Source organism: Falco cherrug, chromosome 1 (genome assembly GCF_023634085.1).
Source record: "Falco cherrug isolate bFalChe1 chromosome 1, bFalChe1.pri, whole genome shotgun sequence".
NCBI classification, from domain to species: domain Eukaryota; kingdom Metazoa; phylum Chordata; class Aves; order Falconiformes; family Falconidae; genus Falco; species Falco cherrug.
The window spans coordinates 76,746,833-76,774,029 of record NC_073697.1 but is presented as its reverse complement, the minus strand read 5'-3'; the positions used below and the strand labels follow the sequence as shown (position 1 = coordinate 76,774,029).

Here is a 27,197-nt window from a genome sequence, read left to right as displayed (position 1 = left end):
GTAGTATGTGAAGATCAGATACTTACATATTGTAGCAGTTGCAGTGAGGGTAAAAATATAACTCCATATTGGTCTATGTTTGTTCTATAGTTAAGCTTACGGGACTTTAACCATATACAACATGAAGATTCAATTAAAACAAGAGCTTCTTTACATTGTACAATATGGTTTGTAGGAGATGCAAGGGTAAACAGGTAGTGGTATCACTAGATTAAGGGCTCTGTTTGCAGTACAGAGTCCCCACTGTCCAGAGGAAATAAACCAACATATCAAAATATGCTAAGTTCCAGGAGTAAATTTATGAGCACACCAACCTTACACTTGTCTCTTGACAGAAACTATTGCAATGCTTCCTTTTCAGGCTACTTGAAAAGCATCCTCTGAAACTGATTGCAATGTTTGAAATCCAAGATAGCTACAGTTAGCTAGAATGGCTTATTCTGTTGTGTTTCATTATAAAGGGAATGTTTTTCCTCAAACAGGAGATCTATCTTGACGCTTTTACACATCCCTGACAAGGAAATTTAGAGAGACACACTGTGTCTAGATCTTGAATACCCTGTGGTTAGAAGAGACATTGTGTTGTGCTGAAGTGTTAAAGGTTTTGAACAAACAGGAGAACATTCAATTAGAAGCTGCCTGTGGCTTGCTGGGTATAAAAGTACAGCTACATTACGTAGATAGGCTAAACATCAAATGCTGGATTTCTTTTGTTAACTCACATTGATGACGACATTGCTCACTTGGATATCTTATTGTGAGAATATGTACTAAAAAAGTATGGAGAGGATAGAATCAAATAGTCGATAGAGGAAATTAAGAATAAGATTGCCTTTGTGACCTGAATTTGCTTCCTTTATTCATCTGTATTCTAATATAGTCTTTATTTATATAATTGGTTTCTTTTCCCAAGATGCTACTGCATTCATTTCACAGGCTAGATCAGTTTCTAGGACTGAGTAAGGGAGCTATTTGCAGAACCATACCCTTGACTGTTAGAGAGGCTGAAAGGTTTATGACAAACGGGATGAGTGATTGCAGAGACAAGGATAAGTCTTATGGTTACAGCGATTGAGTGCTGACAGGTTTTTCTGAGCCTGGTTTGGCCACTTCAAGTGCTTGTTCCACAGCCAGTCACTAATTCGGTATTTTTGCAGGCAACTATCTTAAGCACCGTTAGTAAATTTTTAACGTATTTCCCTACATTTTTAAAAAACTAAACCCCTGACATAGTAATTGTATGTTGTAAGCCATGCCAAACCCCTTCATGGTTCATTAGCATGACTGAACAGGTTAGATACGCTGCATAATCCTTTGTCATTTTAGCCAGGAGAGGAGCTGAAGGCAGTACGGTGGTGTCATCTTCTGTGTGCGCCGGCAGAAGTAGCAGGAAAAGTGCTCTTGGTTCGTTTGCACAGGACTAAAGAATTAAGAGACTTAAAAATCTGTGCTTCTGCTTTAACATTTGGCTCAGATAGTTGCAGATCCCTTTGACATCTCTACACCTGTTGCCTCTCATTTTTCAAAGTCACCTTTCTTGCACCCTAACCTGCCTCAGCCTGGCATTGCATGGTAGTCCAAACTTCAGTCAAATCCCAATCATTGCTCTCGCCTGGTTTTTCTTCTTGGACTTATCTGAGTTGTTATCTATTTCCCTGCCACATCTTCCTGTTCAGTTTTGTCTCCTGGCTCTTTGTTCCAGGCATTTTGCTATGTGAATCCTTCATTGTCTTCTCATCCAGTCCGTGCTGTTTCATCATTTTGTACTGCCTGCTTTCTCTTGATAGATGCTTAGTTGCTGGTTCCCTCTTTTAGGGTCCCACTTTTACCCTGATGCCTACTGGGACAAGCAGCTTCCCTCTCCTGGAATACAGATCATTAGCAGGATCTAAGAGAACAGAGACATGACACACTGTGTCCCTCCATGCTTACTTTCTGTACTGCCCACTGTGTTAACAAATCTGCAGTTAAGACCTGGTTTTTTTTCCACATACTGCTTCCTGCTGGAGTGTGCCTGACTGGCTTGGGAGGCTGGCTCAGAGTCAAACCTGTCTGTGAGTAAGATCTCTAAGGGGGTGGTAGTATGTATGGCACAGATGGCATCTTCAGAATCATAGGTGCCAGATCTTAACAAGCTTCTGTGAGCACGTGCTAGCTGAATAACTTTTTTTTTTTTTTTTTTTTTATTATTATTTTGGTGTCTTTGTCTTGACATAGGGGGGAAACCTCCACCCCATCAAACCAAAAAAACCCTAGGAAAAGCCCAATCTGCCTACTTGAACCTTCTTTCAAAAACACAGGACAATTGTACCTTCTTGGCAAAGCATAAAATAAGTCAAATTACTTTATTAAAGCACCAAACTTCTGCAAAAAATCTTGTTAGGGCAAGCATGTAGCATAGCATCCTGTAAGCTGAAATATATGTAATTTGGCAATGTTAAAAGCATTTTAAATCAGAACTGTATAAGGTAAAAAAGATTTGAATAAAACCAATACTACCAGTTAAAATTTTAATTTAGAAAAAGTCTATTTCTGAAAAGTCTTTTGCTGGTTAAAGCGATACATGCAATATAATATCAGTAACTACTCTTGTTCAGGATTGGGTTATGTTTTTTTTCCTGAAGAATCCTGTCTATGAAGTACTTTTGCACTGTTAATTACAAAAAATGTTTGTATTTCTTTGCCTTGACTCCTTCAGTTCAGCTGTATTTCAACAGACATGATTACATAATCAACCATAAACATTTGCCAATTTTTAATATTGGCCTCCTTGATACTGAGTATGTGCACTTCTGTACGCTGTTCTCTTGTTCACACTTGTGCAAAGTAAGTGTGTAACTGTTGCTCTGAAATTGTAATATGTTGTGCTCATTTTGCCCATCATTTGGGGAAATGGAGAATTGGGGTCCTTTTTGTCAGATCTCTAACATTGCTGTGGGCTTTGTTTTCCAATTCTAAAGAAAATGCCTTGATCTTGAGAGGGGGTGGTCTGAATTGTATTGTTATAATGTTGTTTCTGATCAAAAGAATTTACAGGTGAAATAGTGTTTTCCTTTTTTTTGATAAGCTTCCCTAGATGACAATTTTCTGTATCAATGCATTCGTAACCATGTGATTGCATAATGCATTCTAAGTATTCCCATGTACTTTATTTTTTTCATGTTAATAGGCTTAGTAGAGAAAAGAAATACCAGTGAGAATCATAGCCTCTCAACGTCCAGACTGCAGGGTACCAGGTTGCACACCTTGCCCTGTTTCTTACACTTCTTGAAGGCAAGCTGGTATGCTCTGTGGTTAAAATCTTGTGTGCAAGTGCCGAGCCACTGAAAGGCTGGAGTATTGCTGATTTACAGAGGCAGGGTGACTTGGGATATTCGGCAGGAAAAGGAACAGGAGTGGTAACAAGCAGCAGTAGTGGTAGTAAAGGCAGGAGCAGGTTCCACAGCTGATTTCCCAGCGTGAGTCAGTGAATGCACAGCTTCCCAGCTAGCAGTCAGGAGGAACCCAAAATTGAGTATTGCAAGAGATTCAGGGTTCATGTTTATCATGTGAAGTCACATGATCTTACTATATCTTAACTTGCCAACTTAGCCTTACTCAGGAGAAGATCCTTTGCTGCAGTGCTTAACAAAAAAAAAAAAGGGGGGGGGGGGGGGGCAAGCAGAAGGAAAAATAAAGAAAATTGTGCAATGTGTGTTTATGCCTACATCATGCCGAGGAGACACCTAACAGTGAATGATCTGTGTATACCTGAGCTAAGATACTGTTTCTGCTTTCCCTGCACAGTGCTGCTGCAGCACGGAGCTGATCCAAACATTCGGAACACCGATGGGAAATCTGCGCTGGATCTGGCAGACCCTTCAGCAAAAGCTGTACTCACGGGTAAGATGCATACATCTCTCAGCAGCATTACCTGTAGTTCATTTTGTGTGTATAACTTCAGTATCATAAGAGCCTTCTGCCTTTTGAGATTTTCTGTTGTGTAAGAGCATTTTAAAACTGTCTTTTACCAGATTTCATATTGATGTAACTGTCGTTAATCTGCTGTGATGCTATAGGTTTGCTTATTCTACTTAAAATAATGCTGTAATTTTCTAACATCATTCATTATTCACTGTGTGAGTGGTTGGTTGGTTTTTTTTTCTTTTTAAATGCTACTCAATATATAGATTGAATAGGAGCCCCTAACCCCTGCAAAAAAGAAGAAAAAAATCAGGTCAATTGTTTTAAGACCTTCACTGTTGAGCAAGCAAGGACGTTTGTATAACTAAAAGTACCTGTGATCTGAAAGACAACCTACCGATTGCAGAGATCAATAGTTACGTTATATTTTGCTGCAGATTCCCATGCTACCCTTTCTTTCCTCTTCCTCATTAGTCATTTTAGGTAGAACTTTCTTGCCCACAATTTTTTTTTTTTCCTTTTTAGAGGCAATTAGTTACCAAACAATATGTTTCATGAAAATATTCTACAGATACAACTTTGTTTTTACACAGCTTTGGTCTTTATAAATTAACTATTGTAGCGTACCAGTAAGCATTGAAAGTATATTATTAGTAGCCTGTCAAATCTGTATCAAGAAATACATGGTCATCTGTGCTGATTTTGACATATAGGAAATAATGTTTAGAACAAAGTAATCTTGGATTTTAAAATACATACAATTAGATTTATAAAAAGGGATTTAGCAGCTGAGCATCATTTGAAGAAATAGCTATTTTCCTTCTTTTGCCTTTATTTCCCCTATTCTTTCTCTCTTTTTATTGACAGCTTAATTTGTAGGTTATGTGCTATGCAACAATGTTATTCTTCCTCCAGATTCCGTTCAGAGCACACCAGCTCCCTTCACTTTGTCAGGAACATTTCCTCATCTTTTTCTAGTGCGCTGACTGCTATACATAATTATCTACAGCTTTGCAGTGCCTTTGGAACAGTGCACTTTAAATACATATGATTTAGTTTAATTACTCAGTGTCAAATTTAAACATGTTCCGACAGTGTTAACAGTGCTCGCTGTTCCTAGCAGGTTAATCTGACATTTGGCTGTTAAAGGGTACAGTTGTACAGACATTGAGGATGGAAAGGGCACCAGGGAGTCAAGGTACCTCAAAGGTGTTGATGAGTATTTGGCATTTAGTTATGGGGAACCTGGTATACGTACAGCTTGGGGCTTCCAGGCTCCAAGCTGCTCTCCAGGTTATGCTGGAAGATCAACCTCAGAGGATATTAAAGGATTTAGGAAGGTCTGTGATGGTAACTTCGTGTCTGTTACACTGAGTTCTCTGGGCACTAAATCACCACCTTGCACCTTAGGGAACTGAGGGGGCAATGTGTCATAGTGAACAAGTGGAGATGGATTAGAAGCAGCCCTCTGAGAATGTGCTGTCCAGTGTAGCAAGACCCTGTGTCCCTGGCCTCGCCCCTAATGCCTCACACAAAAGCATCCAGTGACTGCCAGCTTCTGCAACCATGGATGTTGTCAGGTTGTACATATAAACGCACATGTCAAGAGCCACTTCTGCTATTTAGGTGTTTTATTGTTCATAAAAAGACGCAATTTTTTGTATGTGTTTATTCTTCCTAGCAAGAAAATCAGCTTCTGGTTTTATCAGCTTTGTCCTCAAGGTGGCTCTTGGCTATGCTGGGCTCTCCCTGTGCTGTGCACCTGAGCTCCAAGCTGTGTAAGTCGGGTTTGAATCGGGCTGTAGCTGATGTGTGATGCACAGTAAGTGAAAAAGATGACACTGGATGCCATTTAAATGGAAGTTTTCTATTAAGAGCTTAAATTTTCTGGATGCTGCCCTGCTTTCTATTATCTCTGTTAGGCTGCTACATTCTGGTGCATTTTTCCATATGTTGTTACCTTCAGGTCTTGCTTCATCCCTCTGGAAGAAGGGGGCTTAGGGGATTTCTTAGGTTCTATCTGGCTTGGGATAATCTTTAGCTACAGCAATGCTTTGCAATTAGGGGCATCAGAACTTAAAGGTATTACTGGATTAAGGATGAGTAGGATATATTAACTTAGTTTTCAGTATTTAGTGGTGAATGATGGGATTTTAGAATGCTCGTGTTTAGAGCTTTTAAAAGTGGAGTGATCCTGAAAGCACAATCTGTAATTGTTAATGTATTTGCATTTTTAAAGAGCGTGCATGTCAAGGCTGTTCTCGCAATGTTATTTTGGGTTCCTTTTTCTGTCAGTGTCTATGACCATAATATACTTTTCCACATTGCTGCTGTACTGCTTGTTGGAGAACAAGGCTCCTCTTACTGCTTTTTTGACCCAAGTATTTGCATAAGTTCATGCATTGATGTTAATCGCTTTGCGAATGAACTGTCATTATAGTCTCTCTTTGACCTCCAGTTTAGCAAGAGTGAACAGAAAACTGTTGGTAATTGATTAAATCTTTTAATTTGACAAAGAATCCAGTATGTGTTTTGAAAGGGACATTCCTGCTGGGTAAAAAGCATTTCTGGTGTTCTGGCAGCAAATGCTGATTCCACAATGATTCGTTCTTTTCTGTCTCCCAGTCTAGAATAATTTATAGTATCTTTTTCTCCTGAATTACAGAAAGGATATATAATGCAGTAGTTTCTGGGATGACTTCCAGCCATTTTCTTGCAATGTTCTCTTAAAGTGTGTGTTTTATAAAGGACACATAATGCAAATGAAAGGCTAATATTTTGATGGAAATGGGTGTTGAAAATTTCTTTGGAGATTAAAGTGAATTTTATAGAAATTAAACACCCAGTTCCAGCTTCTTTAAAAAAAAAAAAAAAAAAAAAAGAGAGAGAGAGAAAAGGTTATGTAATTGGGGGTTCTGTTTTTTATCATTTAAACAGGAAAGCAGTCTTTTTTTTTCCCCCCTTCTGCAGAATAAGCAGCATTTGCATTTGTGTGATCCAAACACTTAATGATTGAGAGGGTAAATATTATTTTTGGTTTCTTCTTCCTTAGCATCCCTTACTGTTCCTGAATGGGTTGTCAGAAACGTATTGTAATCTTCTCTCTCTCTAGGCTGAAGTGGTAGTACAGATTCCAAAAACATATTGCATCTAAAAACCAGAACTGTTACATCAGATTGATTATCCTAGTTAATTTTATTTTAGTTGAATTGCCTTTGGGGTGTGTGGTTTCTGAGATGGGGACTCATCTTTGTTGCCACACAAAGCACTGTAGGACTCCTGTCCAGAACAGGGCCTTTGGGAGCTTTTGCACTACAAGTCATATTAGTCTTCATTATTCTCTTATCCTGCTTATTGACTCTTTAAACATTAATATCTTTTTATATCTTTCCTGTACACTGTATGAAGAGCCAGCAGTATTGTTAATGATTTATGTGAAAGATTTATTTTGATTTTTCACATGCTGATGCTTTTTGTCACTTCCCCATGTTATCTGCTATTTGGAGATGCTTTCTCTAGATTAATGGTCATTCTTTGTACTTCAGCGGTTTCCAAAGCTGTTAGCAGGAGCTGAAGGCACTTTCATTGGATGATATGATCTTGACTACTCCATGCCACCGTTTTGCAAGGTTGACTTTGGTTGATTTCAAGAATTACTCCCTTGAAACAGGTGAAAATGAAAAAGTCTGCTGCATCTCCAGATTAAAGGAAGATTTCTTGGGTACAAAATAATGTCTTGTTTGTTAATAGAATTGGTTTTCAAAGTTAAACAAGACTCTGATCTTTCTGCTTACTATAGAAATGATGTCTTTTACAAACAAAGTGATTAGGTCCTATTGAGCATTTCTCAGCTCTCACAGTTCGGATGTGAAGGACAGCTGGATGAGTGAAAGTACAGTTGGGCTGAGGTTACCAAAGGTGTTAATGAGGATTCATGTTTTCATCTCTTTGTCATGTCAACTTTTTAATTTAAGTGGGGAACATAGTCCATTTATTAAAAAAAATTGTGCAAATATATTTCAAAGTGAAGTGCCGTCTAGGCATAATTTGCCTGCAAGGAAGGGAGAAATCTGATATTTTACTACAAAAAGTGTACTGAACTTTACAGAATGCAAAATGGTTCCTAGGTACAATTCATGCATTTTAAAATTGGCAGAAAGTGAAGAAACTGTTTTAGTTTGGGTTAGTTTTATTTGTACTGTGGTGCCTTTACAGCTTGACAGTCTCTAATCCCAAACTCTTTCCTTCTGAGCTGGTATTATTTCCTTTCAGGTACTCTTAGGATTTTAAAGGCATTCTGGATAGACACTAGCACTTCATTTTGGGAAGCACCATCTAATTCTTACATAGTTTACTCTGAAATCAGGTCATTTGGACAAGGTGTAGCTTCTGTCTTTAAGGAACAGTATAATAAAAATCAGTGCAAAAGGAGAAGTGTTTTAATGTTAAGGAGGGCAGGTGCTGCTAGAATGGCTTGAGCCATCTGTTTATCTGGGTCTTTGTCCTTTTGGATGGTGACACCAAGGTATGTTGCCTTAGAGAAATCCAGCAGCTGAGGAATATCCTTGCCCTGCAGAAGACTTTAACTTTATTATGTATAGGCTGTTGGCACATGCCTTGAACCAAGAGGTCTGAAGGACCTTTTCCAGCCCTTTTTTTGTGCTTTGAATGTATGTTTTTGGGATTGTGACTTGTTTAGTGTTCAGGTAGGTTTACTCTCCTCATTTTTACCACAGCCTTCCCAGTTCAGTGGTATGGATATCATGTGATGCTTTTATGTTTGGACTCCATGGGGACACTTGACATCTGCTTTCTGGAGAACTCTGAGGAATATCAGCATATCTTCAGGAATGCTGGGGCATTGCTTTTCCAGTCTTTGGAAAGATGCGGGCAAAATGTCCTTGTGGCACAGACCTAATGTCAAGTGTACCATTTAGGTGGCCCTCATCTAGAAGCTCTAACTATACGAATATGTAAATCTTCTGTTTTTAGAGAACATGAGAATTTTAAGAAGTATACATTTACAAATCTAATAAGATAGTTACAATTATAAATTGGTGTGTGGTCTAGTTCCCCCTTTCCTCTTTGAAGGAAGTGTACAGGTTGCTTGGCAGGCCAGGAGCGAAATGCTTTCCTTTTGCAGTTCTGGCATGATCACGTTTCAGTTGCATTTCTCATTTCCTTGTTTTCACATTGAGAAGAAAGAGGAAGAAACAGTCCTCTTTTTGTTCTAGATGCCATGCCACACATTGTGTGCACTTCTATGTTTCCCCTTCAAGAAGAGCAGTTCTTGTTCTTTAAGACTGTCTACATAAAAAGTTTCACTTCAGTGAAAATAGAGTTGCACTTTGGTGGCACTGCCACAATTCTTTTTCCACTTCCAAGCACTGCATTATTATTTCAAGATAGCACATCTTGATTTGAGCACTGTGCTCTAGTATTAACGTCCAGCTGACTTCTGTCATGACGATTTAATAGCTTTCATGGCATTTTTTTAATTTCAAGTTTTATTCAGGCTAAGTTTGGTGTTTTCTTTATTACCTCAGTGATGGTGGAAAAGCTAACTATTCTGTGGGAGCCTGTAAAGAAATTCTGAATTCTTGAGTTTGTGGCTTAGATTCCAGTATAATTCCAGATGATTTATATTATGCATGCAATGATTATTGTTTTAATTTGTCAGTACTCCTTTGGTCTACCTATTTTATTGCCCATTGCGCTGTTTGTCTTGGGTCCTTCTCATTTCTTCAGTTTTCTCTGGTAATTGAGTAATTTAAATGTTTCCTTCAATGTGGTAGATTACTTAACGCAAGTGCCAGTGTATTTTATCGTAAAGGAAACAAGTTACTCCTGCTTGGAAGTACTCTGGTTCTAATTCCGTAACTACATAATTTCTTTAATCTCTTACTGAAGGACTTGTGCAAGGATTTATGTGAGCTGGTATGTATGTTCTGCTGCCTAAATTTTCCATTTCCATGCCTTAATGGGCTTGGACTTCTTCCTAGTGTAAATTTAGCTCTGGATGCTTGTTTCATGGGGCTTAGTTTTAGGATCATGAGAGGTTCTCCTCTCTTTCCCCCTGCTCCTTATTTTAGAGACCAGCCATGACAGCAATGACATCCTCATCTTTTGTTTAAACTTAGCTGTGTGTCTTCAAGTGGCTTCTTTGGAACATGGCTGGCTGGAAGATCAGATGACTTTTCCTTCTTGTTCATATCCTTTATTTAGGCAGGAGATAAAAATCTGTAATCTGTTGTGTAGGTAGTCAAGTAAGAAGGGGCAGCGTGGGATTCAGGATTGATGCCTTTAAGAAAAGCATGGGTTTGATTTATACCATCCCCTTGGCCAGGTTTTTCATTCTTTGACCTTTCTTTTTTACAGTGATATCCATTTAGGAATATTTCATAAGAGCTGTTTGAATGGAATCAAACTCTTAACTTGTGAAAGGAATTATCCTTTCAAAGCTTTTATATGAAGCACCTAAGTGTTGTCTTACAGTTCTCTGATTCTCAGCTCTGCTATAGCAGAGTTTTGGATGCTTTGAAAGCTTTTGGAAACTGGATGTACACAAATTTATTTAGCCTATACTACACACTAAAATTTAACAATATCAAACTCAAAAGAAACTTTTCTTTCAAAGATTTGTTGTTATTCAGGTGGACAGAATAACAGATAAGGTCTCTAAACCTTGTAAGTAAAGACCCCAAAATGTATTTTCCATGCTGCCCTAGGAAAAATAATTGCAGAAATAAATAAGCATTTCTATTTCCATAGTGCATCAGAGCACTCCTTTTTTTGGTTTCTTTCCCTTGAGCACTCACCAACCTTATACTTCACTGAAATCTTTTCTTCTCTCTGTTGATTAGATAATTTTGTTTAAGTTCAGGATTATTTTTTTTTACATAGTCAATGTTGTACATTTCGGGTTATTAATAGCAATTTATGCCAGTCTTGAGACAAAATGCTACTTTGATCTCTACTACATTTTTCCATTGTCCATGGATAGCTTTTCTTCTGGACTGTTGTACCCAAACAGCTTTTTTACAATATATACTGCGTGGGATAGTAAGCCAAGGTGCAGCGGTAAGGAATGAGTGGATGGAGAATGTTATATGATGTAACTTCTCATTTGTTTGGTTCTGTTTCTGAGTAGGATAGCCATGATGCAGTTGTAACTATTTTAATGTCATTTTTGCATATTATTTTTGATTCTAATTTGTGATCTAGCCTGTATGCAAGCATGGAACTTCCTTGAAAAAAAATTTTTTTAGGTATCTGGGTAATTCCTGCAAACAAAAGCTGCCATTGCTTTTATCTCTTGTACTGTAACTTCAGGAACAGTTTTTTATACTTGGGCTGCTTTCTTCTGAAAGTGAAGCCACACATAAATTTTGAAAATGATAAGTCACAACTGAAATCTGTGGAGTCTGTGGATGTGTGGACAAAACATTTAAGACTATCTTTTCTAGGCTGAACAGATTAGTATCAAAGAATGTTGATGTTGCGTAAGGAAAATATACTGATGGGAAGTGGGAGAGGCAGGCAATCTTAATATTACCTTTCTGTGCACATATTAGGACACGGACTGCTTATGAGACTGCTTACTGTTCCCCACTGGCTTTTTCGACAGGATGGATGGCTGTGTGCAAGGAAGGAATCAAGACTGCACAGTGCAGTACAATGTTGGCTGTATGGCTCCTGCTTCATTTGCTGCAAAAGCTGAAAGCAAGAGTGAATGGTGCATGACAGTTGAAAAGGTTGCATTATGTGGTTAGGGCAGCTAAATATTTCCTTTGGAAATAGGATTTTCTTCTTGATTCTGACCAGTATTTCCACATTGTCTGGAGTGTCATTCTAACATGCTGAAAACTAGTGATTTTTGCTGCTCTAGTTCTCCTCTGTTAGCAACCAAGTAAAGATTCATTGCATCCTGCTATAAAGCACATAGGTTTGAAGTGGCTTGTGTTGCTTAACTGCCTCCCAGACAAGGACGCGCTGTTATAAAAGGTAGCATGTGGTAGAAGTAATAGGTGGTTTTCCCTGTTCTTTCTAAACTTGGTGATACGGGCTCAGGCTCATACCCAATGCTATCCAACTTCTGGTGCCAGTTCCAGCACCCAGGCTTGTCCTCCTTAAGCTTCTTATCTTTATCTCCAGTTCCTGCCAACACATTCACATGCATGCTATGCACCCCCCTTACTTCAGATCTCCATCCTTTATTCTGCCTCTTTGGTTGTAGTAAAAATCCCACCTCTGTAGGTTTTTTGTGGTGTATGTTGGGGGTTTTGGGGGGTTGTGTGTTCTTTTTTTTTTTTTTTTCCTTTCTTTCTTTCTTCCCCATGGCTCCTAATCCTGGTTGTCTTCTAATTCTTCGTATAGAATCCAGGATCACTTCACCCCCTCGGTCTGGCTATCTTCCTGACTCTACATCTCATTCTCTTCTTCTTCCCTTTACCTACATACTCCCAGTCGGTTTCTGGTATGACTTTTATTCTTCTTTTCCTGAGCCAGCAAAATAACTCCTTTGGGAGTGTTTAATAAATGCCCAGATTTAAAAAGAATTTTAATACTATGTTGAGATTGCGTTATGTTTCAGATTGTTAATTGTTGTAGCTTTCTAACCTCCCTCTATGAGGCCTGTCACTTTCTATTTTTCCTTACTTTATTTCCACAGGAGCCATGTTTGAGCTTGAAGGAGATGCAAATTTGAAATTATTTTACTTTACAGGATCTGTTTCTTTTAAAATAACCAACCTAACCAGATGCATGTGGCTTGAAAGGTCATACTGCAACAATCTCAGTAAGAAGCCTGTTTCTGGTGCCCTACTTGCAAGCCCTTACTCAGCTGAGGTCTTCTAGTAAGAAGCTTTGTCAGACTTGAAAGTATGCGTTTAAGGAAGATTTTCTATGCATGTATACCAAATTTAATGATATCGCTCAAAGTAAATCCCTAAGTTTTTCTGATTGGTAGGAATATGTCAGCCTAGGGGAAGGTTTCTTCCAGTTCTTTCAAAGTGAAAAAGAGCTGAAAGTAAGCCCTTATAATAGCAACGTGACCAAACCGAGAGCTTTTATGTGCTGTGGCTGTGTTGGACACTCTTTTTCTACAGAGCTGATGTGTCAGGTTTGTTCTGGTGAGAGAGGGCTTATTCTTGCCAGCTGAGAAGTGCTCCTGCTTTGGTGAGTGGTGGGTGCAGGGTGCACCCAAGTTCTATGCAGCGCAGGGCGCCTGGCTGGGTCAGAGGCTCTGCCCCGCCCCAAGTTTACTACACATGTGCTAGATGTATTTTGAGTTCAAGGATAAGATTTTAAAAAGTAGTTAATACTCCTGAAATTTAAAGGGACTTGGTTTTCTGACTTACATTTTTTTAATGTAAATAGTCTAGTATTTTTAGGGTAATGTTTAGAAAGGAGAAATAAAATTGGTTTTTGTGTCCATTGTTTCTTTATGAGACATTAAATGTCTAAAAGAATTTTTGTATGAATTTATTTAAAAATATCTTCATCTACTGCTTGTGTAACTTCTATTTCTTTTAAAACTGTTGTGACAATTTACAAGTCCCTATGGCTTCATTAAATTAGGATTTAAGATTGTGATTGCTCTCATGTAATAGGGAATCCATTTTTAACAATATGTTTGAAAATTCTGTTTTAGACAATTTATACCTAAGGTTATGACCATTCTCTGTGAGTGTATTTGCAGCTCTTTGAAACTTCCATGCCCCAGGTTTTGTGTTGCCCTTTTGCTGCTGATGCCATTCTCAGGGTAGCAGGGTTTGAAGCACAGCGTGTGTGTTTGTCTCTGATACCCCATTTCACCCTGGGATGCTTGATCATCAACTGAACGGGGATGTGCGCTGGACTCTGCTGCATTTGCTGCTTCCAGCAGTTCCTATGTGCTTTCCCATTTATGCAGTAAATAAAGCAGATGTCCTTCAGGTAAGATGTAGTTTGTTGTGCCGTCCTTACTCATATCCTGACTGTAGAGTGCGAGTCAGGGATCCTGTGAGAGGGAGAGCGTGGTATGGTCACAGCAGAATGCATGTACGTGCAAGCGGAGTTTAGTGTGCACAGGAAGTCAACCAGATACTGAAGGGGTGTGTGTTTGAATATACTCCTGCAGCGTCACCTTTTTCAGACTTGGCCCAGCGTTCTCCTTTTCTCCTGGCCCTGATTTGCCTAGGTGTCGTCTTGCTTTCCCCCTGACCTGTTTAATCAAAGCTGCAGTTTTCAGCAACCTACAGTTTAAACAAATGAGGTTAGATTTTTCAGATTGGCCATGCTAGTCATTTCTTCTAACTTCGGATGACCCAAATGTTCTGTCATATTTCAGGTCTTCACTCTGAAATATCTAGATATTAAAGTTTCTTCTCAAAGAGATTAGAAGAGGTTCTATGTTTTGTTCAAATATATGAAGTGTTATATATGAGTTTGTGGGCAGCGTGAACGCTCTGTGTTGTAGATGTGGTATAGTTCTTTTAGTATAATTTTTAAAGTTGCATTGAGCTAGGCAAGAAAGATTTCAGCCTGAAGGATTCAAAGTTGGCAGAATTACAGCGGAAACTAGTCTTTAAATCATAGTGAAGTAACCTTTAGTTTCCTAGCAGCTATCAGAATTGCTACCAGCTCTGTCTACAATTAGTATATTGAGGAGTCAGATTTCTTGGATGCAGCTTGTTTTGCTTTCATGTCCTTCTGAGCTTAGGCCACCCACCTTGAAGTCTTTTAAAATGAACTCGATGGCATAGGGGCTTTTATAATTGTAGAAACACGTAATGGAAATGGAACTCACCTAACTTATTTGAAGTGATCTGACGCAGCAGGCTCAGATGCAGTTTACGTTTCGTGTGGCCATGGATTAGTTCTTTGTGCTGTACGAACACTCCAGAGATGAATGAGGAGATAGAAGAAGCTTATACTTAATATCGTGTAACTTGCGCTGTTGCTTTGGCTGGCCTGTATTGACAGGCCAAGGGCCGCAGGTCTGATGTGGTGCATCTTCTGTGCCCTGACACCAGCTCAGTACCCAACCACTGAGGCCATCCACCTGACTTGTTCTGTTGAAGGGACGGTGAACTGAGGAGAAGGGGAGGAAGGTAACCTAAAGCAAATACCTCTAGCCTCTTCTTTATTGGACAGGTTGCAAAAAATAGTTTGAGTTTGTAAGAGGCTCAGTTTTCTTTCTAGAAATAATCCGGATGTCCCTCTGCGGTTGACTGTAGCACCATTTGGAGTCTGAATGTGGTTAGTGCGTGTGTCTCTACTTAGAGTATATGGCATCTAAGATCAAAATAGGACTGCATTGCTTTTGTTTTATTTTACACATGCTTTTTAATTATGGAGAATGTTGTCTTATACTGGGGGTGTAGTGTGTGATGAGCGTTTAATTCTCATGCATACACACACATTCACATGTACGTTATGAACAAAAATGAGACAGTTCTCACATTTAAGGTAATGACAGTATTGTTTTTACGTAGCTGAAGTTACTGTCAGAAGTGTTGTTTTCCATTGGTATGTGAAGAGGCTTCTAGAATGGATACTTTACTCTTATGAGTTTCTGAATAATGTTTCTACTAAACTGTGTAGTGATTTCAGTGGTGACTAATTTATTCAAACTATCACAAATAATGTAAGTATTGACTGCTCAGATTCAGAAGGCCTGGAGTTTGGAGTCTCGTGAGCTTGTTTGTTTCATCTGTTTGCTGGGGAGGGGGGGAAGCAGTCTTGATGACTGTTTTTTAAGAATTTACTAAATTGTTTAATTATTGTTAAAATTATTTGTCAAAAATCATTCTGAACTTGCCCTCACTTAAAACAAAACATACCTTAGATGTGCTAAACCCCAAACAAATCAAACTGTATTTATATTCTCCCAGGAGGCTGGAGTAAGAAAGGAGAAAAACTACTTCCATCGGGTTTGTCTTATTTCTTTATTTATCACTGGAAGGCAGACAGATCCTGTGGTGAACACTGCTGATGCAGGAACTTGAATTTCATAGAATATGATGTGTTTTAGACTGTTTAGGTAGCAATAAAAAAACCCCAAACAAACCAACCTTAAATTTGTAGCTGGGCGTTTCAATTTTGAAAGTTAATTGTGGTGCCAGTATGTGGGTCTGTGACTGAAAAACATGGCAAGTTTTGTTTAAGATGAAGAAAATCAGACTGAACTGTTTTTGAGAACTTTGAGTACTTCTGTTTGTTGAAAATTTCAGACTCAACAGAAGATTTATTAGCTTCATTTCATGCTTTCTAACTGTTTGTTGTGATCGTTAAATAACAATCAAGGCTGTTTCTGTATGATGAGACATCACTTGTTATACTTCAATTTTCACTAGGAAGGATATGTATTAGCATTTAAATTGAAATTGCTAATTTCCTTTTGCTTATGTCCTTAGGGCTCAATCCTGCCAGATGCTGAGCCACTCTCCTTGTGACTCAGGAAAGATCTGGGTTTAGCCTGGGGTTTCTTCAGACATTTAAATGTTGTTTGCTGAAGTGGGCCCACAATTTTCACCATCTCTAGAGCGAAGATGGAGGCCATTCCAATGAAGGTGGGGCTGGGTGCTGTTCTGCTCTGGGGTACTGTGGGTGGCTGTAGTCTGCGTCTTGTGAGTAGGCAAATAAAGCCTTGTTCCAGATATTATGAAATAAAGCAAGTAATTTGTTTAAAGTATTTTTTTTTTCTGCATGTAGTTATTTTAGGAGAAGCATAATATGTGGGTATAAAGGAATAATACTGGTCAAAGCAGTATTTCCCATCACAGTAATAATCAGGTAGACCCATTGTTTTGCATTTTCTATTGTATTCGTGGACAAGGGAACACAGGTGGGTTTTTTCTCTTTAAATATTTGAAGTTTTTCGTAACTCTCTGAGCACTGTCCCTGATGGCTATTTATGAAACTCTTGTGTTCAGTTATGAAAAGGCAGGACTTGTCCTTCAAACCTGCTGTGTCTGTGTGAGTCAGCCCTTTTTGTGTCTGGCCAGCATATTCCTGGCTGCAAGATTCTGTCTTGGTGCTCTTGGTAGAAATGGGGCCTCACAGTTCAAATGCCTTTAGTCCTGGGATTGATACCAGATCCGTAGCGCTCTCCCGCAGGTTGCTGCAGTGCAGTCTTCCACTTTGGAATGTGGTTCTTCATGGTGGCATTGATAGGAACCTCTGGTAATTCAAGAGCGTACAAGCAGCTTTGGAAATCTTCCTACATTGATTTTTTTTACTGCATGCAGTACAAGGGAGACAGAAAGATACCCTTTTTTCTAACTGGATCTGTGGTCCCCTTTTGCTTTTTCTTCTTAAACACTTTTTTTTTTTTTTCCCTTCTGATTTCATGACTAGAGTTGTGTTTTCTAGATGGTGGACTCTTCTCATACTTTACTATTCATCCATAGCAAATTGTTGCTTTTTTGTTTGGTTTTAGGTTTGGGTTTTTTTGGTTTATACTGCTTTTCTGAGGGGAGGGGAGGGGAGGAAAAGGATTTTACTGTGTACCAGAGCTATTGTCAGTCTCTTGTGGATGTACTATGTGGAGACTCTTCCAGGCTATAAGAGTTTTCTCTGAAATTAGATTGAATGTCATTTGTACGTGGCTTTTTATCTGTCATGAAGGTTTGAAGACTTATTTATAATACAGCAAAACCTAACTTTATATTAAATCTTATGCAAAACCTCTATGTAACCATTTGGAGGTGATATTAAAAAGCATGACCTCATTGGGAGGTAAGGAGTCATCTATGCCTTTGAAAGTACATCAGCTGTGGTCTTCGTCATTCCTTATTTCATACTTGATAGAGAAACTCTGGCAAGATTCAGCCTTCCATGTCTCACAAACCTGTTTGTTTCCAGTATGCTTTAGAGTTCTTTTAAAATTAAATCTTTGTGATTTGTACCTAATTTAGTTGCATTTAATCATATGTTTTATAACTTTCCCCTGTGGTGCAATGGGACTGTTCTTATGCTTAAAAGAGCTATAAGATTAAGTTCTTTACTTGGTTGGTGGCATTGAATGGCTTCTAATTTTAACATAATAGTAAACCTGTTGTTGATCTTGCAAGAAGATGCAAAATTTTGGATCAGTAGCACATTATTAATGGCAAATTCTCATGCATCTGGCATGCTATAACATATACTAAGCAAAAGTCTTTTGGTGCTTTGGAAATGCGTTGATAAATCACGCTCAGTTTTGTTGCAACACTTAGAGAACCAGAATTAAAAACCAGTAGACTATAAAGTATGAATGTGTGTATTCTAGGCTATTGATTATCTTTCATGAATAGTAAGTACCAGAAACTTGTGTTTACCATGATGCTTTTTCTACTTCTGCCCCACAAAGGTAGCTACATTTTGTTCAGAGTGGAATAAAGAGTTTTCAGTGCTAATTTAGAGACCATGTAGCAGAGGCTTGGTGCAGATACATTATAATACATAGACATTTGGTGTCATTTTGCATTTCCTTGGAGCTGCTTACAGGCCCAAAACTCGGACAAAAGAGGATTTATCCTCTGTTGTGACTCCTGTAGTCTAATAATTTCCTTTTTATAACAAAAGCAGGCTGTGCCCCTGAATTTTATTAGTCTGAAATGTTTTAAGATTAGGCTTTCCTCTTCACGGATGATAAGCTTATTTCTCTGCTGCTTTGTTCCAGACTCCCCAGATCTTGCTGCTTTGGGTGATAAAAGTGTTACCATAATTTTAAGAACTTGTAGGCTGTACATGACTCATGTATTTTTCATTGTTGCATGCATTAGTTCTTTTAAACAACTTAGGAGCTGACTAGTGGTAGGAGAAATTCTGTGGTCAGCTGAATTTGATCTTTGAGGGCTGATCACAAGAAGCAAGTTGCAGAGTTAGGGCCTAGACTAGCAGTAAGAAACATGAGCTATCTCAGTGGACAAGAATTGTTTTATTAAAAAAATAAATAAATCCCCTCAGATTTACCAAGTGGATAAAAGGAGCACAAAAATAGTTTCCCTCTCTTTTTGAGGATGTGGAAGAAAACCTGTTAATTCTTTCCTCTTGTGATTTCCCTTGCTTCTATGCATGTATAGATGCTTTGCAGGTTGAAGAGGACTGTGTTGATGAACAAGCTGTTTTTAACTGTCTCCTTGTAGTACTTTTTGTGGGAACTTGGGAAATTGTTTTCATATCCCGGAGCTTATTCCTTTGGAAATGGCAATTTATATAGCTGTAGTTGAGAGAGTTTAGGACAGCGCGGGTGTGTGGGAGGGATGCCCTAGGCCCTACAGAACATAGGGCAGCGTCGTATGTGTTAAGTCTGGACAAAGTCTCTAGAAGTAGAAATAAAATGGCACTGGGTTTTAATAGACCTATGGGTGTAATGGTCCACCTCCACAAATCAGCTGAAACTTCCCTTATTAAAAACCTCAGGTCAATTATAATTTATACGGTTATTTCAAGCAAGTTTCTACAAAGCTCTCCTTGTCAGTAGTGACTAAAAAGTTATGCCCACAGTAATTAAAACTTGCAAGCATTTGATCATAATAGCAAAGTCCAGACCTTGGAAGACGTGGGTGGTTGGCTCCATGCAAGCAGTGAACTGACAGCAAAGTTCACGTTACCAGGTCTCTCCTCCTGCACCTTCCTTGTTTCCCTGCAGTGCCTTTATTCTTTCCACAGACTTGACTTTGTTGGAAAAGGCATGAGGGCCCTGAGGCTATTCCCTGCATTCCTCCTCCTTATTCTCTTCTCCCAGTTCTATTTGATTCACCTTGCTCCTGGATGAGGTGCCTCTAAAAATGAGGTGTCTCTTTCATTTTATTTGCTGACATATGGAAAAGGCAGGCAGACCTGACAAGCCAGAAGAGAACAATACGGGTCTTGCCCAAGATTTATGAAGTACATGTTTTGATGAGCATGTTATTTACAGCGAAGTAGCGGCGGGTTTAATGAGAATCGCTAGACATTACTGCTATCTTGAAGTTTCAGAAAAATACAATTTTAGACAGAGACAGTCACTTTTTCTGGTAGAAAGAAACAATATTCTCCACGCTCCTGAAAAAAAGAGTGCGCCATTGAACATAGGAAACTTGATGGTCTTCTGACCAATCAAAAAGTCTGTATTGTCTTGAATAATTATATTAACCAGCACAGGAATTAATATATTCTGTGCTGTTTGTCAGAATGGTGAACGAAGAGTCTTTTTGGAAATAGAGATGCAAATACGTAGTAGACCTGAGGAAAACCTACACAGCACTAACCGATGCGTAGATTTTTATTTTTTTTTCTTTGTATTGCCAGTGGTTTGAAGATCAAGTCTTACGTTTGTTTGATGTGGAGTTGTAGTAGCTAGTGAACTATTCAGATGTTTATTAATCCTAAAGTTAAAAGGAGGCTAAAAGAACTGGGTATGCTCCTTTTTAAAGAGAATTGTTGAATTGGTCCAGTACCCTCAGCTTTGTATGTAGCTATGGGTTGATGCTCTTTGTTTCAGTGTTTCCTGCATATCTGAAAGATTGACCAAGACCCGTTAGTCATCCTTTAGTAACCTGTTTACTGCTTTAGCATGGGTTTCCTCCCCACAGGGTACAGTCCTTTGGGAGCAGACTGCTCCAGTGTGGATCCTCTGTGGGCCACAGCTGCCAGAAAATCTGCTTCTGTGTGGGCTCCCCATAGGCTGCAGCTTCCTTCAGGGCACCTGCTATGGTGTCAGGCTCTCCATGGGCTGCAGTGTGGATACCTGTTCTGGCATGGTCCTCCATGGACTGGCAGGGGGACAGCCCATGCCACTGTGGCCTCCTCCATGGGCTGCAGGGGGAATATTTGCTCCAGTGGCTGGAGCACCTCCTCCCCCTCCTTCACTGGCCTGGGTATCTGCAGGGCTGTTGCCTTCACATTTTCTCACTCTTCTCTCACAGCTGCTGCACACTGGTTTTTACCCTTTAAGTATGTTACCACAGAGTCACCACCGGCATCACTGATGGGCTCAGCTTTGGCCAGTGGTGGATCTGTTGGAGCCAGCTGTAAGGGGCTGTGTCCAGCACAGGCCACCCCAGCAGCACCTCCTGCTACCAAAACCTTAACTTCTGCACCCACTTGAAAGCTGGAGAGATGAAGTAGCCTTTGGGCCACACTGAAACTCAAATTTGTTAAAAGCAGTGTTAACTTCAGCTCTCAAAAATGAGCCTCACTTGTAATGATTGATGTCTGCTGTGTACCGTGTGTATATGTATATATATGTATGTGTATGTATATGTATATATATACACACATATACAGTGCTGCCAGGCTAATTTGAAAATATAGGCGTCTGGAGTTTAACCTCTGTTATTTAACTTTGCCCATACTAGAAAGCCCTTTGGATCCATGGTATGAATGTATCAGTTGTTCTGCTTCATCCCACATTCAATTTTGTCTGCAGTGTATTTGTCACCTTTAAAAATAACATAATAAAACACCACAAAAAACCCCAACCAAAAAAACAAATGCTTGTACCTGAAGAAAAGTTTTCATCCCTTTTTTTTTTTTTTTTTTTTTCTTTTCTCACTGTAAAAGAGTCTGAATTTGCAAATGGCTATCTTTGTATTGAAACTTACCATAACTGGGGACAGTGTAAAAATGAATACACCTGCTCTGGCTCAAAACTGTGTAACTTACCTTTTCCCATTTTACATGTAGTTTTTTTAAAAATGAGGATATTGTATTTTCTGTTTTACATTGTTACCTATCCTGGAAAATATTTTGTTCATTCGGAAGTTAGACATGAAAGATTATCAAAATATTTTGTGATTTGAGCCCTCAAAAGAATTATTTCTGATTGTGAGTAATGCTACTGTTTTCTCAAGCCATATCTGTCCTTGGAAGAAGTGTATACTAATCTAAAAAATTTAAATATCTCACTTCTGTAGTAATTAATAAGATTTGCTTGAGTTTTAGCTGTAATTAAAGTCTAAGTCTGTGCCATTGTAATTAGCATGATCTTCCTGCTCCTCAAAGATGACATGAATGCAGAATGTAGTAGTAATTTGTTAGTCTGTATAAAGAGCAGGTATCATTTTTGGTATAGTTGGCTGCTGTGAATTTTATTCATTTCTATTGCATTTTGCTTTACAGTGCCGGCTACAAGTCAGGTAAGCATTTAAAAAATGTGTGTTGATTTTACTTGGCATTGCAGCGCTGATGGTGGTTAGTATTTATCTAGACAAAAGCCTCTATAATGTTAAAACCAAAATTTTATGCTAATTAAGATAACACTTTCTACTTTAAAGAAAGCATCTACTCCTCCATATAGTACAAACATAAATAAAACTGAGGATATTAAGTACTGCATTTAATGGGTAAGGAAAATGTCATGCTGTGTGACTGCTTACCAGAAATTTTATTTCCTGGCGTTCTTCCTGCCCTAATAAGTCTCTAACATTTTCCAGAGGCTTCAGAGCTAGTACTTTAGATAATAATTTTTGGATTTTGGCATCACAGCCAGAATAATAATTTAGAAGTCCACGAACATGCTTCTAAAATGTCCCACTGCTCCCTCTTTCTCCATGGCAAATTCCTAAGTGTGTAGTTTCTGATCTATGATTGTGACTCTTCCATGGCCGTTCTGTTTTTTAAAGTAGAAGAGGGGTCTTGAAAAAAAGGCTCTATAGAGCCATTCATAATGGGTGTATGTTGTGATGCAGAAAGCACAGAGGGAGCTGCCTGTGGCTTTTTCTGGTGCAAGAAGGGAACCAGATTGCAGGGAGCAGACACCAGTGTATTTGCAGCGGAGATGAGACCAGTTAATAGTTACTGGTGTGCTAAAATCCATCTTGACCCGAGAAGCAAGTTGTCCTCTGAAGTGCCTCTGATGGTACCTTGAGGTACCATCAAGACTACTGAAAGAGGTTTATTTTGCAGGTCTAACTCCTGGGGCTCAGGCTGGTGCTACTGCTTATATTTTTCTTTTGCACCAGTGTATCTTACACTTTTTTTTCTGCAGAGTGGCATACTGTTACCGGTAGATCACTTCTTTTCCCCTCTGTGTTAATAGTATCCCATGCATCATGTATTCAGTCTGGTAAACTTACTTCAAAGATAATCAAAAGCGTTAAGTCTAGAAGACTTGTACAGCCTGGTGTAGATACACCAGGTGTAGATATTTTAGCCTTGTAGGTAATTTTTATAGGCCAGCTGTGCAAACCTGTACATTTGAAAACTTGCTACAAGACAATTGGAGTCAATTTTTTTAGTGAGCCTTAGGTGAGCTAACTCTTGCCCAAGGTGGTCTTTCTGAGAACATTGTGGGCATCTAAAAGACATTATTTGGCATGAAGCTGCTGTATCAGATTCATGCCAGCATGCTATGTGATCTACAAAGATATGTTTTTGAAAGGCTTCTGGAAAATGTCTTCTCCATTTGAGCCTGTCTTTCTTGTTGCTGCAGCGTTCTTATTGTGTTTTCTGATTGTTGACCCCATAAATGATTGTCCTGGTTTCCCATACTTGATAGCAAAAGCAAGGAAGTGTCTTTAGGCCATGCTTTTTAAATCGGAATTAGCTGTGGGTCTGTTCAGGTAACGGTGCTTCAATAGAAGCACTGAAATTATTTAGTTCAACAATTCTGCTTGATCTCCTTTCTTCCTTCTTGTCACTTGCCTTTGCATTTAAAATAGAAATTGAACTGCCCGAGAACCAGAAGTGTCTGAGAATCATTTATTGACATTTTGTTTAAGCCTACCATCAAAATTAATGGATTTATGTCTTTTTTCATTTTACAGTTTAGAGACCTGAGATTAAAAACTGGTTTGGTGTCACTGAATAGCAGAAGCTCTCAAGTTGGAAGGGACTTCTGGAGATAGTCTAGTCCAGCCCACCTGCTCAAAGCAAGGTCAGCTGGAGCAGATTGCCCCAGGACCATGTCCAGTCAGGTTTTGAAAAGCTCCAAGGATGGAGATTCCACAACTCCTTAGGGCAGCCTGATCTGGTGTTTGATCATCCTTACGGTAAAAAAAAAACCAAAAAAACCCCCAAAAATCCCCATCTAGTATTTTCTCAGTGTCTGAAACAAAATATTTCATAGTTGAAGCAGGAACTTCAACTTTGGCAGGCATTTGCACTTGGTTCAGAGGTGTGCCTTTAGCTACTCCTATGGAAGTCCACCCCAATTTGGCCAAACTGTAAGTTTCTGAATGTTTTCTGTGGCAAAACCTCCAAAGAACTTGCTGTCAGGTTACAGCTGAAAGTTAGATACTTCCAGTAGGGAGTATTTGTTCCAGTTTACTTCCTTAAGGTACCAGTTAAGCACCAGACTATGCTACCAGGTGTGGAAATGGTGAGTGATTGAGGAAACCATGCAAGTACACACCAACAGGCTTTCAGCCTAAATGATGTTTACCAAACTTTTGAAAGCAAATTGCATTGGAATGCTTCAGCTTGGCCATGAGTTGTTAAAAGACTTGTTCAAAATATGCTGTCATTCAATGTAAATAGTTATGTAATCTTTAGTGAAGTGCTTTGAGCACTAAAACAGTTGACAAGGATGACTTCTAAAAACTTGCTGTTGTCTGAGGGATGCTCAGTTGACATGAGGGAAGCAATTAATTTGAAGTTACTGTTTCATGCGCTGTTTAGGCTCAAACAGTGGTTTAGTTGCATTTGCTTTGCATTTCTTCCCTGACATCAGCTAGCAGCTTTTCTGTTGAAAAAAACCTAAGCTGATACATTTGTGCCATTTCTTGATTCTACCACTTACCAAGGAAAACCACCAGATTTTGCAAATGACGTTTGGTCAATCACAGCATTTAGTAGCACTTACCCAAGACTGCTACTTCTTGTAGCACAAGTGAAATGCTGTTGGGAAAGTGTATGATCAAAAATGTGTCTGTTTGCCTGTAGTTTTGCTTTAATTAAACCACATCAAAATCTTATGGAAGTGCATGTAGGGATGGGGGGGTGGGGAGGGGAAATTGTAGAAATACATGAAGGCTGGAAGTCGGACACGAACGTGATCAGAAATTTAAAAATTGAAGTTGTATGGGGAACCTGAGCCCAGGTCTCTGGGATGTTGGTTTTTTTCTGTCCTAGTCGGTAATTGGTGCTCCTAATATGCTTATAGCTGCAGATCTTCATTGGGGTAGAATCAGATCTAGAGCAGAAGTCAGCTGGTGAATGGTAAGTTGTAGGATTTGCACTTTGATTTAAGATACAGCAGGAATAAGATGTAAGGTGGGAAGCATCAACTCTGTTTTTAAGTAACCAAACCGATTAAATAAATACAGTATTGACAAAGGTTTTTGCAATGCCAAGGCTCCTGCCTTTGTCCCAGGCATTTCCATTTTGAAATGCTATTTCAGTATTTGGAAGCATAACTATCTTCTCAATGATTGCTCCAGGAGGCATGTTGAACTGTATCGGAATGGGCAGGGAAGGCAGCTAAATACTGTCAGACTTCTCTGATGTGCTGAGTGGAGGTATACCATGGAAGAAGGTGGGATAAAGGTTAAGAGTTAGGATTAACTAAGATTAACTAGAAGACAGATTTGAAACAGTCCTTTCGCATACTTTGCTGTTGGCCCACTTGGGCATGTCAGAACAACTGGTCTTGAGTAAGCAATAGCATCCCTCTCCTCTATATACGGGTGAAATTTTAGTTTTTGCCTCCTCTCTTAAGAAAGCAACTGTTTCTGTTATAGGATGGGATTATATAAAATACCAAAGAGCTCTATGTCTTTTTGTTGCTGCTTTACCGAAAAGTTTCCAATTACAGCTCTTCCTTTGTGTAGAGATGGTCATTGCTGTCATATTAACATACCAGGTATCTATTTTCTGTACTTTTTCCTTAATTCATGTGCCTTCATCCTTCATATACTTTCCATTTCCTCCTCTGTTATATTTGGTTTTTTTCAAGTTAGGCTTTTAGTATACTGGATTTGTATATTGTCAAATAGACTTAGCAACAGTGACGTCCAGTTCCCTGATTTGGAAATACAAAGTCTTAGAGCCTTTGTCTCTCCTGTGAACAATTCCAGTTTTTTAAAGTCTCGCAGGTGCAATGAATCTTGTTATTCTTTACAGAGGTGGAGATTTTGAGGAATGTCACCAGATCCCAAATACATCAACACCACCTTGTAACGTTGCCATTGCCAAATGAGTATATGTTTATATATATCATAGCAGTCAGATCAATAGGGTTTAAAAGTCCTGCTTCTCAAATAGAGGCTTGTGAGAGAAAGACTGCTTTGAGCACAGTCTTACTGTTGGTGAAGGTAGGTAGGAGAACTTTACCTGTAATTATGCACTTACCAATGGTAAATGTTTTATGAACACAGTCCAGAGTGTTGTTTGGAATGGATTTGGATGCAAAGTCACTATGCTTACTATTTTATTCTGTTGGTGTATATGCAGGTGGTAGTCAGTGAGGTTTGCTACTCACCAAGGAGATATTTGTACACATTAATTCACTTGGAGGATTCTTAATGTCTCTTTCGATATTAAAATTATTCCTGTCTGTAACCCTTCTTTCTCTTGTCCTGCACCACCTCTGTCTCTGAACTGTTCTGTTTCTTTTCCCCGCTTGTCCTACTTACCTCTAGAATGGCTTCTTTCTATGTGTCTGGGTACCTATGTGCTTTGAGTAATGTCTGAAACAAGTCCTTATTTTTTTCCGTGTTTTCCTCCTCTTCCAGTAGTCTCCAGAGGGTTGAAGTACATCTCTTCCTGCTTGGCAAACAAGGAGAGGTTAGAGAGATTTAGAGTGAAACTGCCCAACGGAGTTGAGTCTGCATCATGTGGAGGTTGAAAGAAGTGCTTGTCATAGCTTGTCTGACTTGAAGAAGATTTGGCAATCCATGCAATGTCCAGATTTTCATAATTCAGTACTCACAGTTGCTTTTGTTTCTATAGAGTGCCGAGTGCTTTAGATAGACTGGTAAGTATTATTACTGTGCTGCCACACCATTACACAGTGCATATGTAAATCATTTTAGGAAGGAAGGTTGGCTGTGATAATGGCATCAGGTAGAACAGTTGATTATGTGGCTGCAGTGGTGTCTTTTATTTGGCATTTGTTGCTCGGTCAGCCTTGCTGAAAAGACAAAATGAGTTGAACAACAGATTAATGAAGTAGTACACTGACTTGGTTTCTTCATTCTGAAAAAAGCAAGAGGGTTATGCAAAAAGAGTTCTAGAGATACTGTAGGCAGGTAGTACCGTCTTCCTTGAGAGCAATGATAATCTGATGTTTATTGAAATAGGTGTGTGCTTGCAGTGGAGCATGGCAGCACAGTGCAGGGCAGCAGGCCAGAATTCATTACAGTGCAGGTTTGAGCTGAAGAGCAAGAGACTAAGAGATTTTT

The 27,197-nt window shown here is 39.1% G+C and overlaps 1 protein-coding gene across 3 annotated transcripts in view; it reads left to right on the top strand.

Annotated features, from left to right (window-relative positions):
* Window positions 1-27,197, top strand: part of TNKS (tankyrase) — a 141,169-nt gene that overhangs the window by 29,281 nt on the left and 84,691 nt on the right. For all 3 annotated transcript variants that reach the window (XM_005436681.4, XM_027801653.2, XM_055724318.1), the window contains exon 3: window positions 3,787-3,882. In XM_005436681.4, the coding sequence (XP_005436738.2) occupies window positions 3,787-3,882 (96 nt within the window). The remainder of the gene's footprint in view (window positions 1-3,786; window positions 3,883-27,197) is intronic.